Source organism: Scleropages formosus, chromosome 3 (genome assembly GCF_900964775.1).
Source record: "Scleropages formosus chromosome 3, fSclFor1.1, whole genome shotgun sequence".
In the NCBI taxonomy this organism is placed as follows: Eukaryota; Metazoa; Chordata; class Actinopteri; order Osteoglossiformes; family Osteoglossidae; genus Scleropages; species Scleropages formosus.
The window spans coordinates 20973521-20996994 of NC_041808.1; the positions used below are offsets into that span (position 1 = coordinate 20973521).

Here is a 23474-nt window from a genome sequence, read left to right on the forward strand (position 1 = left end):
CTGTTCACATTTCACCTCCCCAAAAGCTTCCCCCTCGCGCACGAAGCCGCATTTGCATAAAGAGCCGGTAGTCACGCGTGTTCCCCCGGAGCTGTGGGACGGGGAGCGTTTTAAGCGCTAATATATCACTGACTTATTGCACGGATCGCCGCATGATGTCATTTCCGTTGCGCGCGTTTCGTCGCCTCCTTTACAGAATTTTCCCGTTTTGGTGGAAACTTTTCGGCCGGCGGCGAGGCGAGCCGCGTACGCATTTGTCTGCGCGCGCGGCGATGCACGTGGATCTTTCCGGGTTTTTCTTTCCCCCTCCCCCCCTCGCTTCGGGGGAGGGGGAGGTGGGGAGGGGGGCTGCCGTGGCTGCGCGTGCTCCGGGTCCCGCAGTGAGCGCCGCGCGCGAAGAAGCGGCTGTTGGGAAGCTGCCGTGCGGCCAGGATGCGTTCGCTCTCCGCCGTGCTGAACCCGCTGCTCGCGCTGCTGCTCTTCGGGTGCTACCCGTCCACGGTGAGTCTCCCGCGCGTTAACCCCGCGTACCGGTCACCTCGCGCGCGCGCGCGCGTGCCACAGCGGGCAAGTCAGCCGCAAAGAAAAAAACTTCAGTGCTGAGTGAAAAACGAAGAGGGTAAAAACTAAGTGGATGAGCCGAGGAGGGTATATGTCTATCGTATCAGCTGGCTGAGGTGTTTAGGAATCGATGTTCGCGTTTTACCCTGTTCTTTTCTAACGGACAGTAAATAGAGTGAGGATAAGCTGCACTTCTTGTGCAGTAAATCGTGATGGTGCCGAACCGGTTCCTTGACGCCGGACTCTGCTCTGGTTTCCTCTTTTTCTGCTGAAGACACAAGTCCTGCGAAAGACTCGAGTCTCGAGTGCTGTATCAGTAGCTTGGGCGGGAATTCAGCCCGTGGCATTTAATAATGGCACTGCACTGGGCTCTTCCTTGTGGACTCTTCATGAGGTAAAAAAAGGAGACCACCTGTGCCATTCCTTAACTCTCTCTCACACACACACGCGGCCGTGTAAAATGCGTTAAAATAAGTATGGGTGACTGACGGAAGCTCCACTGATGGCAACGCGTTTTTTTTTTTCACGTAGAGGCTCCCTTTATCATTTTTGAAAGAACTGTTTAAATAGAAATCCCTTAACACTAGATTCAAATATTATGATGTGCAAAAAAAAAAAAAATGCTTACACCTGACCTGTGGTTCCCGCTAATATTTCTGTTTCTCACACACACACACACACACACACACACACACAAAACAAATGTCTGTATGTATGTATGTATGACATGTAGTGGGAGTGTGAAGCTATACAAAGCAGAAGTTACTAGAGCTGCGCGAAGTGAGAAGCAAAAGGAAAAGGGCGGTTGGTGCTGCCAGGGAGAGAATAAGAAGAGGACCATATGAGGACCATATGAGGACCATATCGGCAGCAGTGAAGGAAGGAAAGGCGCTCCACTCCAGCTGTCTGCTTCAGCACTTCATTCATTGTTCTTCTCCTTGTGATCGGCGCACTGGCGTGATTCTGCCGCCTTAAAATAAATCTGCCCGTCAGACCACGTACCTACTGGCCGTGGTCACGTCATGCATTTTCTCCCATCCCATATATTAGGATAATATGGAGCTGCAATTGTTTTACTTCTTACATATTCTTTCCTTGTGCTTTGAAGGTCCCGGGTTCGAATCCCCCTCTTTTCGTAGTACCTGTGTCTGAGGCGGTTACCTCGGAGAACAATCAAGAACGCTGCGCTGGATATAGGTGTAAATCATTGCAAAGTTGTTGAGCAGCTAAGAGAAAACCAGAGAGATCTGAGTGTTTTGGACTTACATGTCGTTGCTTTTAATGGTCAGCTGCGTGTCTCCTCCAAGCAGCCCATTATTACTGCCTTGAGGCGCTCTGATATATGATGACCGGTACAGTGTTTGACTGTCCTGGGATATCCTGACCAAGCAGTGCATTTTAGTGCTTCTATTTTAAATGTTTTCTTAATGTCCTGAACTCTCTCCAGCTTTCAGAGTTTTATACAAGGGTGTATTAATTACTCCAATGAAGCTTTCTGGTTTAAGGTCTGTATTATTATTACATTCATCCATTTAGCTGACTCTTCTCTCCAAAGCAACTTAAAATGTTAAGGCACTTACAACTATTAACCCTTTATACAGCTGAGTAATTTTACTGGCCCAGTTTTAGGGTAAGAACCTTGCTTAAGGGTACTACAGCTGGAGGTGAGGCTCAGACCTGCAACCTTTTGGTCCAAAGGCAACAGCTCTAACTATTATGGGACGAGCTGCCCCATTACTACTATTATTATTATTATTATTATTATTATTATTTAGCTTGTGCTTTTCTCTAATGTGACTTGTAATCTTAATGAACATATTATTCAACTGTTATTACTTCTAATACAGATTAATTCAGCTAGTCAACTTTGTAATTGGAGTACTCTGAGCACATCATCGGAAAATGAGCAATCCTTCTCATCGCACACTTACTCACCCATCTCACATGGAGATAGAGCACTCACAGAGAAAGCTTCGCAGTGGCTGCATTCGGTCTCTGTTGCTCTGTTGCTGATTTTGTCTAAGAGGAATCGTCTTGCCTTTTAGTCTGCCGAGGTGACGCTTGGAAACAGTAGGCTGTAGGTTGTAGACAAAAGATCCTTCAGTGCACCATTTAACTGCTAATTGCAGAGCACACTGTACCGTTATTAACCTTTATGTAAGTGACACCTTTGTCTAATCACCTTACAACGTTCGGTTTCCAGACGAAGCTACTCGGTATTATGTGCCCATTTATGCCACAGGCTATGCACACTGTGTAGCAATTAAGCGCAGGCACCTTACTGAAGGGTACTAAAGCAGGAGGAGTATCTAAACTGGGGGTGTTCGCCTTGGAACGTGGTAACTAACCACTGCACTGTCCACAGCCCCACTGGTAAGTTGTGAACATTGTATGTCAAAACAGACTGGGGCTGTTGACAAGGTATGGTTTTACCCATATGTCATTTGTACAAAATGTCCCATTACTACGTGTACACCTGCAATTCCTGTACAGTTCACATCAACCATAGGGTAACTAAGAGGGAGAGGGGCATTGTGTGCCCCCCAGTGTTCATGCAAGCTCAGTTTGACCCCAGTATCTGTGAATAGCTCCTGTGAGTTTGCTAAAATGGCTAAAATGTTTGTCCCCCTGAACCTGTTAATGATGCTAGGAATACACAGGCATTTTGTTGTAGTGTCAGTTCTGTCACTAACCAACAGGTGTCATTGTGGAAAAGACATAATAATTAAGTAAATATTGAGCTCGCTGAATGGTGCTGATAGGTTATAGATATATTATTTGAAAGGATTAAAAACATTAAATTTGACATTGTGAGACAAAAATAAGCAATGATGATGGAACGACATAATGATTCAAACTGGCATGAAATCAAAACAACACAGAAAATATACAGAATGTAAACTATGGCACAGAGTGTGAAAAATTATAAAGTTTTCAGCAATTTTATACAGCTGGATGAAACAATTTGAAGTGCACGCAACCGAAACGGAGATTACGTAGAAAGTCCCCTTAGATAGTCAGACCTTTAAGTGTTAACCTTGAAGTCCAAGAGCAGAGAACATTTACTTGCAGATTTTCCCAAAGAACGGGGGGCGACATATATTATTAAACTAACATCAGCTGGTATTCAGGTGTAATGTCTGACTACTATTTGACCCTTTTTTCATTTGACTTTTGCAGATCCCATGAATTTAAACAGATATTTACCATCAGTCGGCCTTTGAATGAATAATCTGAATTGAGCGCAGTTAGTCACCACTTGTTTGGTTGTTATCATCTCTGAGTTACTCATCTGAAATTGCTGGCATGATGGAATTAATGTTTTATGACTATTCATTATATTGAACACCTGGAGGCTTTACAAAGAAAGGAAAATTCATGTCTTCTGTGATCATTTTGGGACTAGGTACTGCACAGTGTACATTGCAGAGCATGTTGCCTTCAAAATCTTACAGCGGTAATACAATGTAAATCAAGAGGATGGCAGGTGACATGGAATGGATAAATTGCATTGGCTTATAACGAGTTGGCCTGTTTCCTGGTAGAACTTTAAATTCATACATATTTCAAACCAATGTGGACAAAAAGTAAAGGGCTGCAATTTATGGCAGTTTTTAGATGGGAAATATTCCTTCCATCATTTATTCGACTTCTGGTTTATTCGACAGGTGTTCTTTTCCAACATTGTGATTTCTATATATAAACATTAGTATGTGTAGCTTTGAAAATGTCATATATTTTATTCATGTGTAGGTGTATTGCATTTTGATGAATCTGTGTTGAATAAATCTTCCATAAATCATTGTTTAAAGAAAAGTGTACTGCACACGGTTAAAATGAATGTACTAAGAAAAAACAGATAACCTCCAAAACAGGTAAATACGTTAACCTGTAATCATTCTTTTCCTTTTATTCTCAGATCCTTTGAGTTGTCACTTTTATGTCATTGCTTTCATGGGGTAGGGGCAGAAGAGTGGATAGAGCTGCTGCACCCGACCCCAAAAGGTTGCAGGTTTGAATTCAACCTCCAGCTGTAGTACCCTTGAGCATGGTACTTGTCCTAAGATTGGCTGCGCACAATCACCCAGTTGTGTAAATGGGTAAATAGTTGTAGATAGCTAAACGTTGTAAGTCACTTTGGAGAAAAGTGTTAGCCAAGTGAATAAATGTAAACTCTTTGTTCAGTCTATGTGAAATAATGATGATGGTGACCATGGGCTGTCAAGAGATGCAGACAGGGTTTATGATGCTGCTGTAACTGGACGTTGAAAGGTGAATATGAAAATTAAGTATAGCCTACTATGGCTTCTGCTTTCCTTGCTCCCGTCGACTATCAGTGTTACTACTGAGGCCAGAGTAATTGAATATTAGTTAATTATCATTGATCCCATTAGTTATACTAGAGCTTATAAAGCTGATTCCAATTCATTTGTTTTTCTTTAATCTTTCAGTAAAATGAATGCAAATAAGAAAGCACAATTTCATTATCATTGTTACTTTGCAGATGCTTTTATCCAAAGAAGCTTTTAGTCAAATTATACATCTGAGCAATTTAGTTGAGCAATTCAGGTGAGCATAACAACAAAGACTGCTGCAGAAGTGCCACTGTCATTAATTACCTTGAAACGTGTAATACAGAGATTCAGGGATAGCAGCAAACACACTTGCTAAGTGAACTTTTAACCTGGAGGGTTTGTTACCTGGAAGTACCTGGACTGAAGCTCAGATGCGTACTTAGTTCACCATGAACAATAGTACAGGCAGTTGGATTACAAACGAGTTCCGTTCCTTGATCTGTCTTTAATTCGGATTTTGACGTACGTTGGAATAGTCAGGTACGGTTCGTGTCTAACATCAGTTAGTCAAATGTTTTCTTACGTAATATATAGTATATTGAGTACCTTTCTATGCATAAAAACATTAAAGAAACACATGATGTAATGATAATAATGATAACAAATGTAAGTGCAGTATTTATAATAGAGAGACGTACAAAGAGATAATAATAAATGTTACTACAGAATTTATAACAGAGAGAGAGAGAGAGAGAGAGAGAGAGGAGAAGGAGGAGAGAGAATGTCTGTGTAGGTATAAAAACATTAAAGAAACTTTCACTTTTCTAATGTTTGTTGGCGTTTTGCCTTTTTCCAGTTCCTTTATTATTTCCACTTTAGTTTCAGTCATGATTGTTTTCCTTTTCTTTGATGTATCACCATCACTTGAATTACATGTACGCTTTGGTGCCATGGTCACGAGGCTAAAAATAAAAAAATTAAAGCCAAATACAGTAACACACACTAGATACTGTTAGCAGCACCGTGGTCCATGTTATTCTGAGTGGGCGGGAGACTGAGGTAGATGTGTGAACCCATTTGCGGAATCTTTATTGTTGGTACACAAAGGAAGCAGGTGAGATTCGTGGTCGGGGACAGGCGTGGGTTGGTCGATACACAAACATAAGTCTTGGGAAGAATCCGATGTCATAGTTGAGGAGGCGATGCAAGTTTCGGGAGCCGTGGACGTCAGGAGTGGGAACAAGGGATTGAGGAGAATGAGGAACGAAGGCCGGGTAGGTTGTCGTGGGTTCTCTCAAGAGTGCTGGAGAGACGGGTATCTCAAATGAGATTCAGCTTCTTTATACCCCACTGCTCTGATTTCAGGCTGGTGCGGACATTCGGGGCGAGGTTGTGGGCGTGACATTCTGGCTGGAAACAATGAAGCCTGTCCAACCACGAGCCCGTGCGGCCTTGAGCCAACGAACCGCTGTAGATGCGCAATGTTTTGATGCGCATCGCAAAGTATCGCCCGTTTGTTATTACAAACCATTGTATGTATAGTAACTCAATTTTTAATATAATAGACTTAATTATGAAGTTTTAATTTGATTGTTACTTAAGGGTGCCAAAAAAATATACTTCCTGTCAGTAAGGGGTGGTTCGTAACTAGGGGTTGTACGCAAGTCAAACATTCGTAACCCAGGTACTGCCTGTACTATACAATAGAGGATGGTTGCATGCCTGGACTTTGAGATCTGTTTGCTATAGATTTGTTATAATCAGCGCCAATGGGTTAGCTTTAATGTGAGATTCTGGTGCTGGAAACAACAGTGGTGTCCATGATATTTCACTCAGCACCCAAATGACTTCAGCAGTGCTCTTGGTTGCGCATCACAGTCAGCTCAAAGTGGTAGTTTTAAAAGTGGCCTGGTTTCAGGACAGCTTGGGTAAAAAAACTGAAAATTCTTTTCAAACTACCATTAAGTTGAGTTACACTATATTAGGCAATGTGAGGTACTGGTAAGGTGTGTTGGGTTTGGGTCAGGCTTATATAAGCTCCTGCAAGAATCACTCTCAACTGTAAGCACTCTAAACTGAAATAAATCACTTTATTGTTACACTTCAGTGTGTGACAGCCAAGTGGAAATTCATTCAACATTTGAATTACAGTTGACCGTGTAAACATAAGTAATGTGTTCAACCATAATACACACACACACACACACACACACACACTATCAGAACCGCTTGTCCCATATGGGGTCGCGGGGAACCGGAGCCTACTCGTCAACCATAATAGTTTTGAACTAATTTTGAACTCAATTTTGAATGTTTTTCTGAAGTATTGCAATACAATCCTTTAGCCAAACCAAACAATTTACAAACAACTGACCATTTTATAATAGACAATACTGCACTGCAAACTATTTTATGGGCACAGACTGTTTGAACAATCTTATCATGTAAATGCACAGCACAAAGCACTTCTATTTCATGTTTTAAATTGTAAATTGAAGTACCTTTTCTAAACAATTGACTTTTTATAGTTGAATATACATAGCTTCACAGCATTTTTAAAGTGTAGGGTTGTAATATTCACTGACCACTTTCTCATTCTCAGTCAATCAAGGCGAGAGATTTTTCCTCGCTAATCCAATTGCTCTGACTGGCCGAGGTATCCGTTGAAATAACACAGTGCCCTGTGGTCCGTTTGAGGCACCACTATAATATTAAATTACCTGCTGACCACAAGTGTCAGCATAAAATACAGCATGCACTAATGTTTACAAAAGAGATTAGAAGAAACAAGGAAGGCAGCCTGACTTTGGTGCCTGATTAATGATGTGGGGAGCATTGTGGGCACCCGCCAGCCCTGTCTGCACTGCCATCCACATACACAATGAATCAAAGTTCAACCTTTCTGTGTTCTCATGGAATTTTTTATGTGGCCCACAAGAACCTGTTTTTTCCTGTTCCTGGATTTTTATTCCGTTGGAAAGGAGACGATAGATTTCTCCGTAGTGAGATCAATCGGAAACTCCACAGTAGCCAGGAACAACATCAATAGTCTCTAACGTCTGATATCACATTGATCATAAATAGCTAATCTGAAGTGATTTGACATCGTATGATCTGAAGTGGTTTTATAAAGAACTGTTTTTTGGTAATATGGACAATTTTTGGTTAAATCGTGCCACTGAGGATGTGCGTTACCCAGTCAGGTAAACAGTGGCCTTCAGTGAAAATGGACATGTATATGTGGGTGCTGTGTCCATATGGGTTCGGAGTACATGCTCTATTATTTAGAACATTTAATTGTTCTACTATTATTTAATATTAACTTTCAGTTTTCCTTTTTCTTTTTTGGGAAGAGACACGTGTTAAAAAGCTGTTAAAATGATGGGTGCAAATACTAGAGGTAGACTCTATATTGTGTGGCTTTTGTGTTCCGTCATTCAGTTAATTTGTTTTTTACAGTAGCTGTATAGACACAGTAAAATATACCAGGCTTCTGCAGATGTGAATGATTTGCAGGCTGGGCCACCATCCAGTCAGCAGCTACTTTAACATGTTTTTCTCCAAGAAGTAATGCACTTTCAGACTGCAAGGTGGCTGTAAACAAATCATAACAGCAAATAAACCAGTGATTAATTAATCAGTTGAATACTTCCACAGAGAAAGCTTGCAGAGACTGTGCCCCATACCCAGCACCATATCCCAGTTTCCCACTTGTAAGTATTTTAACCTTGAGATTCAAGCTTCACAGTCATTGTGAAACTGTAAAACAAATGCCAAGACTGGAATCCATTTCTATACACTGAAGGCTTCAGACATGATTAACATTTAAAAGGAATGAAGTGGATATTTTTTAATCAAAGTAACTGCAGTGAGAAAGGTTATTATTCTAAAAATATAATTACAAATGTTTTGCTTCTCACTCAAAAAGCAAATTCTTCCATAATGTGAATTCCATAATCAAATGGAAGTGTTGATGTGACATGAACTCTGTCTCTGAACTGGAAAGTTTGTGCTGTCGAAAAAGAGTTACTTGTTTCACTGCCAGACCTCAAAAACCAAGGATATTTGGGTTGTCGGGTCATTAGCCATACCCTGGAACCAATACATACTGAATTAACAGCCAGAAGCCGATACCATGCTACGATAAGAGCTCAGGAGTCTCTCGCTGTAGATGTTATTCATTCACTACTGAAAACTACTTGTCCTAAGGCCAGGTTACGAAGGTCCAGAGCATATCCTGGAAGTACAGGGTACTATTCCAGCTATGGGATTGCTGGACAGGACAAAAGTCCATTCCGTGGCAGCCATACACACAAAGAACAAAAATACATACGCACTGCCGGAAATTCATAGTCAGAAGTTCACCTGAAATGCATGTGTTTGGACTGTGGGAGAAAACCAGTTTGAACATAAGGAGAATATGCAAACTCCAGACAGACTTAATGAGGGCCAAATCTATTTCACAGCGGCTACGATGGAGTCATAATACCTGCTGTGCCACCATGCTGTCCTGCTGCAGATGTGTCTTTCTTAGAATAAAGGCAATGTCATAGCAAAAACTGAGATGTGCAGTTTTAAAGATAATATAGTTTTTACTCTTATTAATGTATCTGATATTCAAGTAGTTATTTCATTTTAATTTATACTGATTCCTTGAGAGTGAAACTATGTATCTCCAAAAAACACACAAGCTCCACAGAGCCGTTGTTGTTGCTATGCCATTATTCTGGAGACTTAGTGTGTTGGTGCTGAGCACACAGGGTAGTGTTTGGGTCCAGAATCAGTACAGCCAGCAGCACGCTGACCGGCATGTTCCTCTCCGCAGACCATCGGGCCCCAGGAGGGCTGGCAGGTCTACAGCTCGGCTCAGGATGCTGATGGCCGCTGCATCTGCACAGTGGTGGCTCCCGAGCAGAGTCTGTGCTCCCGTGACGCCAAGAGCCGACAGCTCCGCCAGCTGCTGGAAAAGGTGCGCGCGCACACGTAGATACATTTGTAGGCACACGCATATACACACGCATACAAATGCAAATTCACAGATGATCACACTTGTATACACATCTATTCACATATATGTACAAGCAAACACCAGTATCTCTATACATCCTCCTGAGACCTTGCTCTTAATTTTTGTCCACTCTAGAGGACACCTTTTTCAGTGTATCTTCGAAACAGCACGTACTCTAATGAACCTTACAGGTGATACTGTGTGCTTTTAAATGATGCTACGTATTTGAAAGTGGGGCTTGGAGATCTTTCTAGTAATCCTAGAAATATATTCAGAAACTTTTTTTGCTGGGTCTCATGCAAATATACTCATTTATACCTACATATACACTCACACAGAATATACATTTACATACAAACAGGTATGAATATACACATATGTCCACACACCATCTATACATAATTTGAGTACATATACATATGTACATACATATATATATGCACGTTGATCTTTCCGGGTTTTTTTTTTTTCCCCCTCTGGCTTGGGGGGAGGGGGAGTGGGAGGTGGGGGGTGCTGATGTCCCTGTGTTTCGGTTCTCCAAGAAAGAGCTAATAAAGCTTTAACGCACATCTCACTATATGACTTTTTAAATTTTATTTTATTTTCGTCAGCTGGTCATACATCTCAGGGCCTAAATATTATGGAGCCTACCCTGGAAACACAAAGCAGGGTACACTGTCAATAAGATTCCAGTTTGTTGTGGGACTTTTATTTTAACATTGTTTATTTACTTAAAGCAACATTAGAACAAAGTCTACTTTAAAATTACTTGACATAAAAATGCGTAATCTCCACCGCCTCATATTCAAAAAGTTGTGTTCTGCTTTATACGTGCAAGAAAGTTCATTGTTCTTCCTGTGCATTAAGTGTCATACGACAACGGTATGGAGTAGAAAGATGACAGTAAGCTGCACTGTACTGGAGGATACCGGGAGAGAACCTTTGAAAAAGTGTTTCACCTTAAATACTGACTGCATATCTCATCTCAGTAAGAAAGATGAGAACAATTAATCACAAAGTTATGGTTAACATTTTTTGGTATCTGGCCACCTTCAGTTTCCTTTATTTTCTGTACAATCAAAAAAGTGTAATAGTAGACACATCCCTGTATTTATTCACTTTGTAGTTTCTGTAAAAGTCTCAGATATAGCTGTAATAAATAAAAAATACGCAAGGCTTTTAGCATTTTCATTAATTTTGAACTACATCAAAAGTCATTTAAAGTTACAAAAATAAAAGTACTCCTCAATTTCTTATGCAATGCCAACTGTTGACATAAACATACAGTTTTTCTGATGTTATTGATCACAGATTTCAGGAATTCCAGAGTAGCTGTAAACTCTTTTAGAACCGCTACACTTATAGTGCCTTTCTATTCTGAATGCTTCTAGCTGATAACTATTGGAGGCAGGCAGAAACACAGGTCAGTTTTAGCTCTCCAATAGACAAATTTTAGAAAACGGAACAGTGAAGAAAATACAATTAAAAATAAACAAACTGGGAGATGTTCATATATTACTCATAGTATGTGTACCACATATTAACATTTGCATACATATATACATACACACGTGCATAGACACACATACTCACGTAACACAAATGTAAACTCACAAGCGCAAATGTATACCTTTATATACTAACAAATAAACACATTTGCCCAGGCTGATGTGCACAAACACGAATGTACATAGACATGTACGCACAGACACTCAGAAGCTCATGCATATACACACAAAGTAACAAATGCAGTATGAGTATTCTAGCATGCACCAAGAACGTGCCCACGTGCTAACGCATTCTGCACACATTTGCTTATCCAGCCCTGGATGGAAAGTCATAGAAAAATTCAAGCTGATGTTATCACAATCGCTGTGCCCAGCAGATGCCAGAAATCAATATGTATTAAGAAAACATAGCAAAATAGGTTAACAGGGGTTTTGGTTTATTAACCCAAAAGTTTAATGCAGGGGTGACCAATGTTGACTGTCAAATAAGAAAACAACCCTTAGCACTGAAGGCTATATTAATTCAATACGGGGGAAAAAAGCATAGGGGCAGTTGCTAGCATAGAAATGCTGAATTTTTTTTTCTCCAAATGTTGCAGGTTTGAATCCCACCTCCAGCTTTAGTACCCTTGAGCAAGATATTTACCCTAAATTGCTCCAGCAAAAATTACCTAGCTGTATAAATTGGCAAATAACTGTAAGCAGTTTAACATTGTAAGGTGCTTTAAAGAAATGCATCAGCTAAATGAATAAATGTAAATGTAAATAATTAATCCAATCAACTGTTTAACTGCTCAGATGGAACAAAAATCTACATGAACACAGGCCCAGTAGGATATGGGTTGGACCACCAGGACCACAGTAACAGCAGTGTGGAAATCCTTGGCAGAAGTCAAGGCTGTTAACACTGTGTTCTTGGCAGGCTGTGTATGTGCCATTTTCATGCCAGCATTGTCCCTCAGTGATTTAATTAACTCCATTATTTTTATATTTAGACATTTCTTAAAATGAATTACACTTAAAAATAAAAATAAAGTACAAATGCAGCCGTTTTATGTGCGTTTAGAAAGGCTGATTTCACTGTGGTATTTTCAAGTAAATGGATTGGTATAAATAGTGCAGATGTTAATTTGCTCAAATGGATCTGGCAGAAAATGGAATGAAAAATCATGAGAAATAGGGTCAGGAAGGACCACAGTTCCACAGCCCTGGTTTACAACGTGGCCTTAAAATGTTTTCTAACAGCTCGAACTGGGAGGAGTTTCTGAACCATAAGTGTGTATCATTCTTTGAGAGGGTACCCTGCAGTGGATGAAGAGAGCAAGACGTTTCCTGTTCAGCTCAGACTCATCCATTAACTTGATTGCATCAACTTTTTCAGATTCCATCATATTGAGGAGTTCAGTGTTTCATTGTTTAGAGCACTAGTGTGATCTACACAACGATGATATGTACTGAATAGAGCCTGTGTCTGGCTTCATGAATATACACCTTGTTTATGAAGAAAAAGTCTGCAGCTCTAAGCTTCCTACTCCCACCACTGATGCTGTAGGTATACTGCAATGGTGGACTGTGGGCTAGAAATTTTAATTAAGCTTGTAGGAGATTTTGGACAATGTTCTTCTTCTTCTTCTTCTTCTTCTTCTTCTTCTTCTTCTCCGTATTATTATTATTTTATAATAATAATAATAATAATAATAATAATAATAATACAAAACTGGAAGACTTGGTTGGGCGGTAACCGCATAACTGGGAAGTTTCTAATTTCATGGTCTCTGTGTATATAGTACCATGGCATTATTCTCAGTGTGTGTGGATTGAATTTGTTGTCATAATGATGGAGTGTATTCTATAGGTACAGAACATGTCCCAGTCAATAGAAGTGCTGAATTTACGAACACAGAGGGATTTTCAGTACGTCATGAAAATGGAGAATCAGATGAAAGGGCTGAGGACTAAATTCAGGCAAATTGAGGCTGACAGGAAAACACTGATGACCAGAGGTTTTCAGGTAAGTGTCTCTGTTTGACGGCCTTATATATCCCACATGGGATGCTGACTGATTATGTATGACACCAGGCTAAATATAGAAATGTATACACGCTAAATCTGTTCAGTGAAAGAACAAGTTCTTTTGTAAAAGGCACAAACTGAAAGCATGCAGAAGCTCTCAATCCTGTCTACAAGTAATTATCTTTGTTAAAATCTGAATGAATATCTTTTCATATCTTAATGAAATCCATACAAAATGACAATGTGAATTATGCCTAAACCATGTTTAGATAAGAGACACATGTACTGTAATGCACATGCAACGTATCCAAGAAAAATGTAATACTCTTGTAAAATGCAGCCTGTTGTTTGTCAGCAGGGTGGGAATTGTAAAAATAAAAATGTGCTGATTGCAAGGGTCAGTACAGTACCACGTCCGTCAAATACCAAATGAAATACATAATAATACAATCCAATCTGCCTGCCATGTACATGCTACTAAATAATCTCTGTGACACCTGCGTTAGGCACTGCTCCACGTTTTACTTGTTTCTACTTGCTTTGGATGTCTAACATGTAGCTCTGTTTTCCCCGCTCATGAAATTGACACAACAAAAGTATTACCACCAGCCAGTAAATTGAGAAACGCAGCACAAGATCCAGCACGGCAGTTCAGTTGTCTCTGAATAATGTACAAGGCATGCTGTTCTTGTTTGCCCCAACTCTTGGCCTGCCCCTAATATCAGGAGCTGAAGGAAAAGATGGATGAGCTGCAGCCCTTGATTCCAGTCCTGGAACAGTACAAGACAGACGCCCGTCTCATCTCACAATTTAAGGAGGAGGTGCGCAACCTGTCAGCCGTACTGACGGGCATCCAGGAGGAGATTGGCGCCTACGACTATGAGGAGCTCAGCCATAGGGTGCTCCGCCTAGAGAGCCGGCTGCGAGAGTGCATGGGTAAACTGAGTGAGTCTGCCGTCTGCCGTCTGCCCTCCCACCCCACCCCTCAGGACCCAGGTGCCTTCGGCATGTGGCTGTGCCCTGCTAAATTAGTGTGTAATGAAGCTGTCTACAGGCATGCACACTCTTGTTATCCCCAAATACAGGAGTAGACATAGCTGAATGGAACCAGGTGCCATTACTGGGCACAGGGAAGGAGAACCAGCCTCCGAAAAAGTAGAAATTGATTTAATATCTGTGGTATTGTGAACCTTTCTAGTGGAGATTGTGCAGAAGAGGCACAAAGCTGAATTTAAGAAATGTGTAATATCATCCTAGAAAGAAAGAGTGATAGAGAGGAAAGGTTCACACAAAACATGACACCAAAGAGATAATGAAAAACTGTGCAATATTTTTATCTGCATGCAAATAATTATAGATATACAGCAATACAATTTATAAGATACACATAAGTTTCGAGGGTTTCTCTCAACAGCGTGTGGAAAGTTAATGAAGATCACTGGACCTGTAACGGTAAAGACATCTGGAACGAGATTTGGCGCGTGGATGACAGATCCCCAGGCTTCCTCCAAAAACAACAGGGTTGGCAATGTCTTTTTCAATAGTTTTATAGTGTTTCATTTGTTTAATTTTTCTTCTCAATTGGCAGGAGGTGTTAACTAATAGGGGGGGGGTGCGGTGGCACAGTGGGTTGGACCACAGTCCTGCTCTCCAGTGGGTCTGGGGTTCGAGTCCTGCTTGGGGTGCCTTGCGGCGGACTGGCGTCCCGTCCTGGGTGTGTCCCCTCCCCCTCCGGCCTTACGCCCTGTGTTGCCGGGTAGGCTCCGGTTCCCCGTGACCCCGTATGGGACAAGCGGTTCTGAAAATGTGTGTGTGTGTTAACTAATACAGGACGATGTTTAACTTGCCCCAGTGAGAAAGAGGGGTTGTTTTTCTCCTGCAAGATGCAAATAAGAGCAAAGGTTAATGGGTTTTGTTATGGTACTGCAGTTCACATGGACAATATTTGTCCAGTACCAACTGCAACTCTATGGAAACACTTTCTATCCAACACTTTTAAAAATACTGGTTTCTCTTGAATAACAGATCATCCTTTTATGAGACTTCATACTTATTATCAAATATGATTATATGATATGATGTTATTATGTTTGTGTTGCACATGTATCCAAAAATTTGCATAACAAGTTATCAGATCTCACCTCTGACAGAACACCTTAAGGCGTTGCAATCAAGCACACAGCCAGCAGCATCCCACATGGTTTTTTCCATTTGCCATTTCCTATTTTCCCCATTTAAATGAATTCTTTCTACAGGCAAATCTTAAGTCTTGGTATATTAAAAAATACTAATTGTGCATCACTATGATAAATGAATTTGAGAAATATTTACATATTAAAAGTAAGTTACGTATTTGTGACAACCACCTATTTTAATGTAAATTCTTGAACACAAATATTTGTTTTGCTATGATTTGCTCTAGGTTTGGTATATGGACAGTTACACCAACAACAAGATTGTTCGTGAGTACAAATCAATGGCAGACTTTGTATCAGGGGTGGAGTCCAGAACCTACAACCTTCCATTCAAATGGGCTGGAACTAACCATGTGGTCTACAATGGCTCCCTGTACTACAACAAGTACCAGAGCAACATCATCGTCAAGTACAGCTTTGAAACGGGCCGTGTCCTGGCTCAGCGGGCGTTGGAGTATGCTGGTTTCCACAATGTCTACCCATACACCTGGGGGGGCTTCTCAGACATTGACTTAATGGCTGATGAGTTGGGCCTGTGGGCTGTGTACGCCACCAATCAAAACGCCGGCAACATTGTCATCAGCCAGCTGGACCCGGACACCTTGGAGGTCCTGAAGACCTGGAACACAGAATACTCCAAGAGGAACGCGGGCGAGTCTTTCATGATCTGCGGGACACTGTACATAACCAACTCCCACCTTACTGGGGCCAAAGTCTACTACTCCTATTCCACAAAGACATCTACCTATGAGTACACAGATATACCTTTCCACAACCAGTACTTCCACATGTCCATGCTCGATTACAATGCTAGGGACAGGGCCTTGTATGCTTGGAACAATGGCCATCAGGTGCTTTTCAATGTCACACTTTTCCACATCATCAGAACCACCGATGACTCATAAGGGTCATGCTTCACAGTGGAGTACCAACATTTGTGACGAGACATTTGTACCGAGATTGCGTTTTCCTCTGAAATGGACCACATTTACCTTCTCAATCCCTGAAATAAGGCCTTTTATATTGTTTGCTTTGAAAGGACATTCAAATTGCACTGGAACCACTGCAGAAACATCAGATGATTGAGAGAATTACATACATTTCCCTTCCACCTTTTCTAGTCATAACTGTCCAAACTTGTAAGCCTTACTTACTGCTTTTTGTTGTGTAAGCCAGAGGCTATCAACAGCTTGTTTGCATGAATGGAAAATTCTGTCAGCAATTACTATGATAAATGTATTTCAGTTACACTCATTGAATTATTTATTTACTTGAAAGTTTAAAGGATCCCTGAACAAACTGCCAAATTTGTCCTTAAAAAGACAGGAGGTTCATAGATGTCTTAAGAGCAAAAACAAGACTCCTTTGGGAGAATCAAGACATAGTTAAAAAAAATTATTTTTAATTTGTGAAATGATTTACTTCCTAAAAGTTTGTACAAATTATTTTTACATGCCATTGCTCTCTTTCAGTTGAGAATATATTTTTTTATGTAAAAAAGAGGAAAATTGTCTAATAGAAATAACCATGTGTTTTGTTGAACAGAAGATTGTGTAAGTGACATGAAAACAGCCCTTGGAACTTGAAGACACTGAACTCACATTCATATGACCCCAAAAAAAGACAGTGTAGTAATAATGTGTTTACATTGTTTTTTTACTCCCTTGTGTTTTCATTCATTTGTCAAAATGGGTATTATTGTTATACCTTCAAACCAAGAAGGTTAAACACAGCCGTCTTGCGTGTTTTATTTCTTGCTTTGACTGTTACGAAGTAGCCACTGGTCACCTGCTGTCATTTCCCGTTTAAGAAAAATTACCACACTGAGTATCAGAGATTTATAGACGTGCCGAAGCTGTCCAGTAAATCACGCCTCATTAGTTTTACTGTCTGTGTCCTGCTTGTCCTGATTGCTTTTATCAATACACTGTGAAACTGACCAAAACAAGTATATACTGTTGTGGAAGATGTCTTTACAGGGTATTCGACATAGGTATAGTCAGTCAGAAACACATTTGCCAAAGAGGTTTTATTGTCTTTGGAATAGATAATTGTCAACACTGGTTGCAATCAGCAACATTGTCGTTGATGAAGTCTTGAATTCTGTCAAAGAGTAGCTATGTTCATATTTTATCCACATCCTGTGGGAATCTGCTCTTTCTGCTCCAGAGGTTGCTTAGAGTTTTATAATGAGTTAAATTGCATGGTGTCGTTTCTGTACTCATCTACAGTGTTTGTATCAGCCCAAAGTGAATTCCTTCTTCAACCGGCTGAGACACTGAGATATAAGCATAGATACAGCGAAAATGCCTAAAAACACATGTTCCCAGATAGCAAAACCCCTTGTGTTTGGTTTGTGCAATACAAAGTTAGAGGCTTTGTGTCTCATGGGCTGTACCATTGTTAACAAGCATTTCAGTTCCTCTTTATGTTAGATTTCCCACAAAAGCATGTTCACAGATTCGTTTTGCTGCACTCCTAACGGAGGCTTGGAGATCGCAAACTCTCTGCAGCCGTATGAGAACTAGATATAAAAATGATAGAATATCTGATCAGTTTTCATGTATCACATTTTGATCCAGAGTTCAACAACCTATTTGATGCCTCAAGACAAAATAAATGACAGACTAAAAACTTTTCAGCTGACATGTGAGGAGAAAAAATGTATATTGCAGTAGTTAAATTTTTCTCTAGTAATATAACAACTCAAGTTACCTTCAAAGCTTTACATTACAGAGTTCAGTCATAATTCTTTTTCATTCCTGAAGCTGAAATGAAATTTTCTCTCATTTTATGCTTAAAAGAGGAACAGCATTGCATTAAGAAACAACAAAATAGGCTTAAAAATCTTTTATATTCAATGCTTTTTTCTTTTCTCAAATCTGAATGCTTCACTGCAGCACTAGGCTGACACTCCCTAAAATTATTCAGCCTTTGAAATAAGGCCTGCATATATTTGTAACAGTAGCTTAAGAACAATGCAGGCTTTACAGCATCTTCAGTCTCTTCTATCTCAATAAACTTTTACTAGCTATATCAAGCTATGTTTCTTAGAACTTGTACAGATTATACAGTAAAAAAAAATAGTGAAAAGTATAATCTAGTTTTAAGAAAGATAATTATGAATAAATAATATATGCGGGGTGGTGGTGATGTGGCATGGCATGGCGGGTTTGGCAGGCGCCTGCTGTGTAACGTGGTCCGGGGCTCAAGCCCTGCTTGGGGTGCCCTGCGACGGCCTGGCATCCCACTCTGGGCATGCCCTTGGCCCCGTGTCCCGTGCTGTCACGCAAGGCCCCAGCCCGCCACGACCCCGCCTGGGACAAGTGGTTGTTGACGTTGGTTAATATATAGGGTGTTGACATGTCCACCCATCCTGTAAATATTTTTCAAAATAGGACAGTGTGTCTTTCAAATTAAATATGACAAATATGTGCCTATTCTTAAAAGTACTTTATATCTGATGTGTATCTCAAGCTGTGATTAAATGATACAAAGCCTAAACAACATCCTTTATTCTAGTCCATGAGACCAAACTTAATTCCAAGGGAAAAATTTTGGGTTGTATTATCTGGTGTGTTCTGGGGCTTAAGGGCTATAAAGCAAATTAAACTAAATTCTACTCTCCTAAATTTGGGCAAATCCATTTATATAAATGTGAAGAATTTATATTTTCCTCATACTGTCAGGTTTCTGTAGCAATTTATATTCTTTTTACTAAAGGACACTGCCAAAAACTGTCAACTACATGTATTGATTTAGCAGGTGCTTTTCTCCAAAGCAACGTACAATGGTTAGTCTTTTTTTCTGAAAGCTTTATCCAAGGTGGGTTACAGTGCTAGATGCACAGCACTAAACACTTTAAAATCTTTAACACATTCATATGGCATGGCAAAGCAAAGACACACACAGTACAGGCAATTTAGAGTTACCAATTTACCTGAAACGCATGTCTTTAAAGGGTGGCAGGAAACCAGAGCACCTGGAGCAAACCCATGTAAACAAGGAGAAAACATGTAAAACCCACACAGACAGAGCCAAATTCGAACCCATATTTGAACAGTCAGCACGGGTGCTGGGAGGTACCAGTGCTACTGTCTGCAGCACTAAGTAATGGAGTTTTAAAATGTTTACCTATTGCTGCACTATATGTATTCTGACACATAAGGATTTATTTCTGAAATGATTCCATTGTACATTCCTGGGACGTTATAGCTCTTTAGCCCATGAAGCAGGACATTAATAAAAACAATGTGCTTGGGATTTCATCCAAATATCATCATGCACTTCCTTTTTAATTTTCTGTTGTTCATATTGACACACCAGTCTTAGGACAGATTTTATACAGTAGGCAATCCTTAAATATGTTGCAAATATTTCACATTTAAAGCTAGAAGTCTTTTTAATGTTGGTGTTTTATACCAGCTATGTTTAAACCAATCACCTGGTTGTAATAATAGGTAATTTATTAGTGAAAATAAATCCCATAAACCCAGACAAGCACATCTCTCTGGTGGAACATAATCTCATAAAGAGTTACATTCCCTATGGGCTTTGAACCATTACAGAGACATTAAACAAATGGAGAGTGTCTTTGTAATGAGTTTTTGGTCAATTTAACTCAACCTCTATCAACATCTGTTGAGTTTCATTTTTAATTAAGGAAAGAAGCAGCACACACATCAGGATGAGGAAGTTGTGATGAATCTCACAGAGAAATTCCAAGAGAGAACTTTGTCATAGGAAAAAAATATTTTAATGTCCTTTTGTTGTCGGGCCCCATTTTTTTATTCAGACCAGTAGCTTTGCATCTTGCTTAATACAAAATAATACTTCTCTCGCTGACCTACGAATCACAGCTGCTTTGCTGTTTCAATTTAAATATTTCAGTAATAAATTGGTTTGAATGTTAAAAATGAAGAAGTGGAAGATGTGCTCTAACACACTAAAATACAGTACTTAATGACAAAACTTTATCTGTAATATTTTTAAGAATTCAATAAGAATAGCAGTCATAGACAGGCAGAATGCCAAGACATACATCCATGCATTTGTATAAATCTATATATATATATATACTACCAAGCAGCTTCCATTGTACACTTTGTAGTAGTATCAGGCCACAACTTATCCAGCCAAATACATACACACACACACACACACACACACACACACACTTTCTGAACCGCTTGTCCCATATGGGGTCGCGGGGAACCAGAGCCTAACCCGGCAACACAGGGCGTAAGGCTGGAGAGGGAGTGGACACACCGAGGATGGCACCCCAAGCGGGATTCAAACCCCAGACCCACCGGAGAGCAGGACCCGGTCCAACCCACTGTGCCACCGCACCCCCCCCCCCCCAGCCAGCTATATATATACACATATAAATATATAGTGTCTGTGTGTGTGTGTGTGTGTGTGTGTGTGTGTGTGAAAGAGAGAACATGTATATATAATTTTAATTTTATACTAAAAAAATTAAAAAGTTACAGTACAAGTTGTTTCTATATGTGATGAAACAAACATTGTGCAACTAAATGTATAAAATTTCCAATAATTGCTATGCTTTACAATGAAAACCCTGCTTTTCCAGATCTGCAAACATCTTCTTAACTGATGATCAATGGTAGTCAGGGAAATTCATGCAATATAAAATGAGTCACAGAAATATTATAGTGATTAACTGGACCCTCTGAAGTAGGAGGTTACGCAAATTTTGCTCACTCCACACTTTGTCCACACTTTATTTATAAGATCTGGCTTATTAGCGCTGGCAAAAGGTTGACGCATCATCCGTAGTTAAAATGTTAAAATGAACAGATGGGGTAGCAATGGAAAAATGGTAACAGATTCAAAACAGAGCAAGTATTGTATTTAGCTCCTTATTATTAAGCTCTTTTGGTTCAGTTCAGTTCTTTTGGTTCACTTCCATCATTGTTTCAGCCTTCTCTAAACACAGCAGCCATCACTGGAAAGTCAGGGCAATTCTAATAATGCAGGCGGAGCAGTACTACTATCAAAGAAATATGAAAGAATTGAAATGAATGACAAAAACACAAAGTATAACACCAAGAATCACTTCATGGGAAGTAATCACGTCCTGGCAGTTGTTTGCATTCTGTACTTGAAAGCTGCTGAATTAAGTGTTTATCTTGATTCTCCGGATTTTCCTTCTGGGGTCCGTCCAGCTGATCTAAACACAGTACATTTATGAATTTAGCTGATGTTCTTCTCAGAAACAATTTATAACATCAAGCTATTTTTTACAATTATCTACCCATTTATTCAGCTGGAGCAATTTAGGGTAAGTGCATTGCTCAAGGGTACTACAGCCAGAAATGAGATTTGCACCAGCGACCTTAAAATCGAAGAGCAGCGGCTCCAACCGCTACGCTACCAGCTGTCCCCGGGGGCCTCGATTGCATGGTGGAACTCAACAACTATGGTGACTAAGGGGAGTGTGCTCCACTGCACTGCCTGCCAACACCTCCATAACTTCAAAAGCATGGCTGCTTGGTTCTAATGGGCCGCTCCACACTATCCACAGAGCGCAAAGCGGTCACGCAACTCCAATGACTGTTTTCTGAGATTGGAGCAAAGCTCAGATGTATTATGGCTCTGAAAGAAATGAGAGAAAGGTCACTATCGAGACAGCTAAAGCGAAACGTATGTGACCTAAGAAGTTCTAAGGAAAACGAAGGGCTCGCGCATCGTAAGAACTTTTTTTTTTAGTGGATCATCTTGTGAACATCGTTCCAAAAACCCAAGAACAATGTGACTTTTGAACAGCAAGGGTTAACACCGCCAAAACTCGGTGCATTTCTGGAACTGGTATCTATTAAGAGCCTTGCTGCACCCCACAGCCGTAAGGAGCAAAGGCTGAGGTACGCCGAAAGGCGAACAAACAGCTTGAGAAGAGCTCATTACTGAAACATCAAACAAATGCTGAAGTAAAGAATCTGTCACCCATTCTGCATGCAATTATTGCGCTATACCTCACATGGTTTGGAGGTGTGTTTTCATTCTGAGACAGCCATTACCCCGTGACACAAAGAAGGAGACGGGAAAATATCTCCCTCCTTGGCAACATGTAGCTGCAAAAATTGATTACTGAATGGCTGAATAACCATGAAAAATTAGCTAAGAGAGCTGAGCTTCGGGGACTTTTTTTTTTTCTTTCTAATTTATGCACCTTCTCATTTCACAAGCAGTAACTAGTACCTTAACGATGTAATTTGCCACGTACAGTGACTGTTACAGGTACACGTTTCACCATTTCAACAACCGGCTCTTTTCGGGTGGCGTTGAGCCCTTTGTGTTGCTCCAGCAGTTACCTGTGAGATTATGGTACACGAAAGCTGTGAGCTGGCATCGCGAAAAGGACCTAAATGACCTTACCTTGGTTTATTTCACTTTACACTGGACTGCGGCCTCACACTGGGCTGGGGGCAGTGGAGAAAATGAGGTAGGTCAGGGTCGTTCACATGGAGCACGGGTGTGTGTGTTTTGTCTGTCGGTCGTCTGGCCCCCAGATGAAAGGGAGCAGCTCTGCTATTCTGCCGCTGCTCTCCATCTCTCTCTCATTATCCTCCCTTTGCCAATTATTTAGAGAAGCAGTGCCGCAGTCAATGAGCTCTTGAAATGTCACTTCCCGCAAAGCTGCCCGGCAGGATTAAAGGCAGCCGCCATAGCTCGGCTCTGCGGGCGTTACCGTGCCGTTTTTTCCATTAAAGCGCTCCGTCCTCTTGCAGCTTGACTCTGTGGCTCTAACATCGGTTTCCCGTTCCCTCTCCCCTTTGGCGAAATGAGAAGCGGAGGCCCTCTCCCGTCAGACGGTGTGCTGTCACCAGCAGACATCACTTTGCGCCACACTTGTGCAGGGTTTGCATGTTCT

The 23474-nt window shown here is 40.6% G+C and overlaps 1 protein-coding gene across 1 annotated transcript; it reads left to right on the forward strand.

Moving 5' to 3' along the window:
* The first annotated feature begins 380 nt into the window (after positions 1-380).
* Positions 381-17447, forward strand: LOC108934946 (noelin-3). The gene is made up of 6 exons (XM_018753183.2): positions 381-501; positions 9682-9825; positions 13228-13383; positions 14111-14330; positions 14800-14906; positions 15808-17447. The coding sequence occupies exons 1-6, from the start codon at positions 433-435 to the stop codon at positions 16483-16485; spliced, it is 1374 nt and encodes a 457-aa protein (XP_018608699.2). The 5' UTR covers positions 381-432; the 3' UTR covers positions 16486-17447.
* The last annotated feature ends 6027 nt before the right edge of the window (positions 17448-23474 follow it).

Excerpts from the sequence above, each read along its gene's own strand:
- LOC108934946 (XM_018753183.2), top strand. The coding sequence starts at position 433 with ATGCGTTCGCTCTCCGCCGTGCTGAACCCGCTGCTCGCGCTGCTGCTC. Across the intron at positions 9,826-13,227 it reads TCCGCCAGCTGCTGGAAAAG|GTACAGAACATGTCCCAGTC; the intron begins GTGCGCGCGCAC and ends TGTATTCTATAG. Across the intron at positions 13,384-14,110 it reads TGATGACCAGAGGTTTTCAG|GAGCTGAAGGAAAAGATGGA; the intron begins GTAAGTGTCTCT and ends CCCTAATATCAG.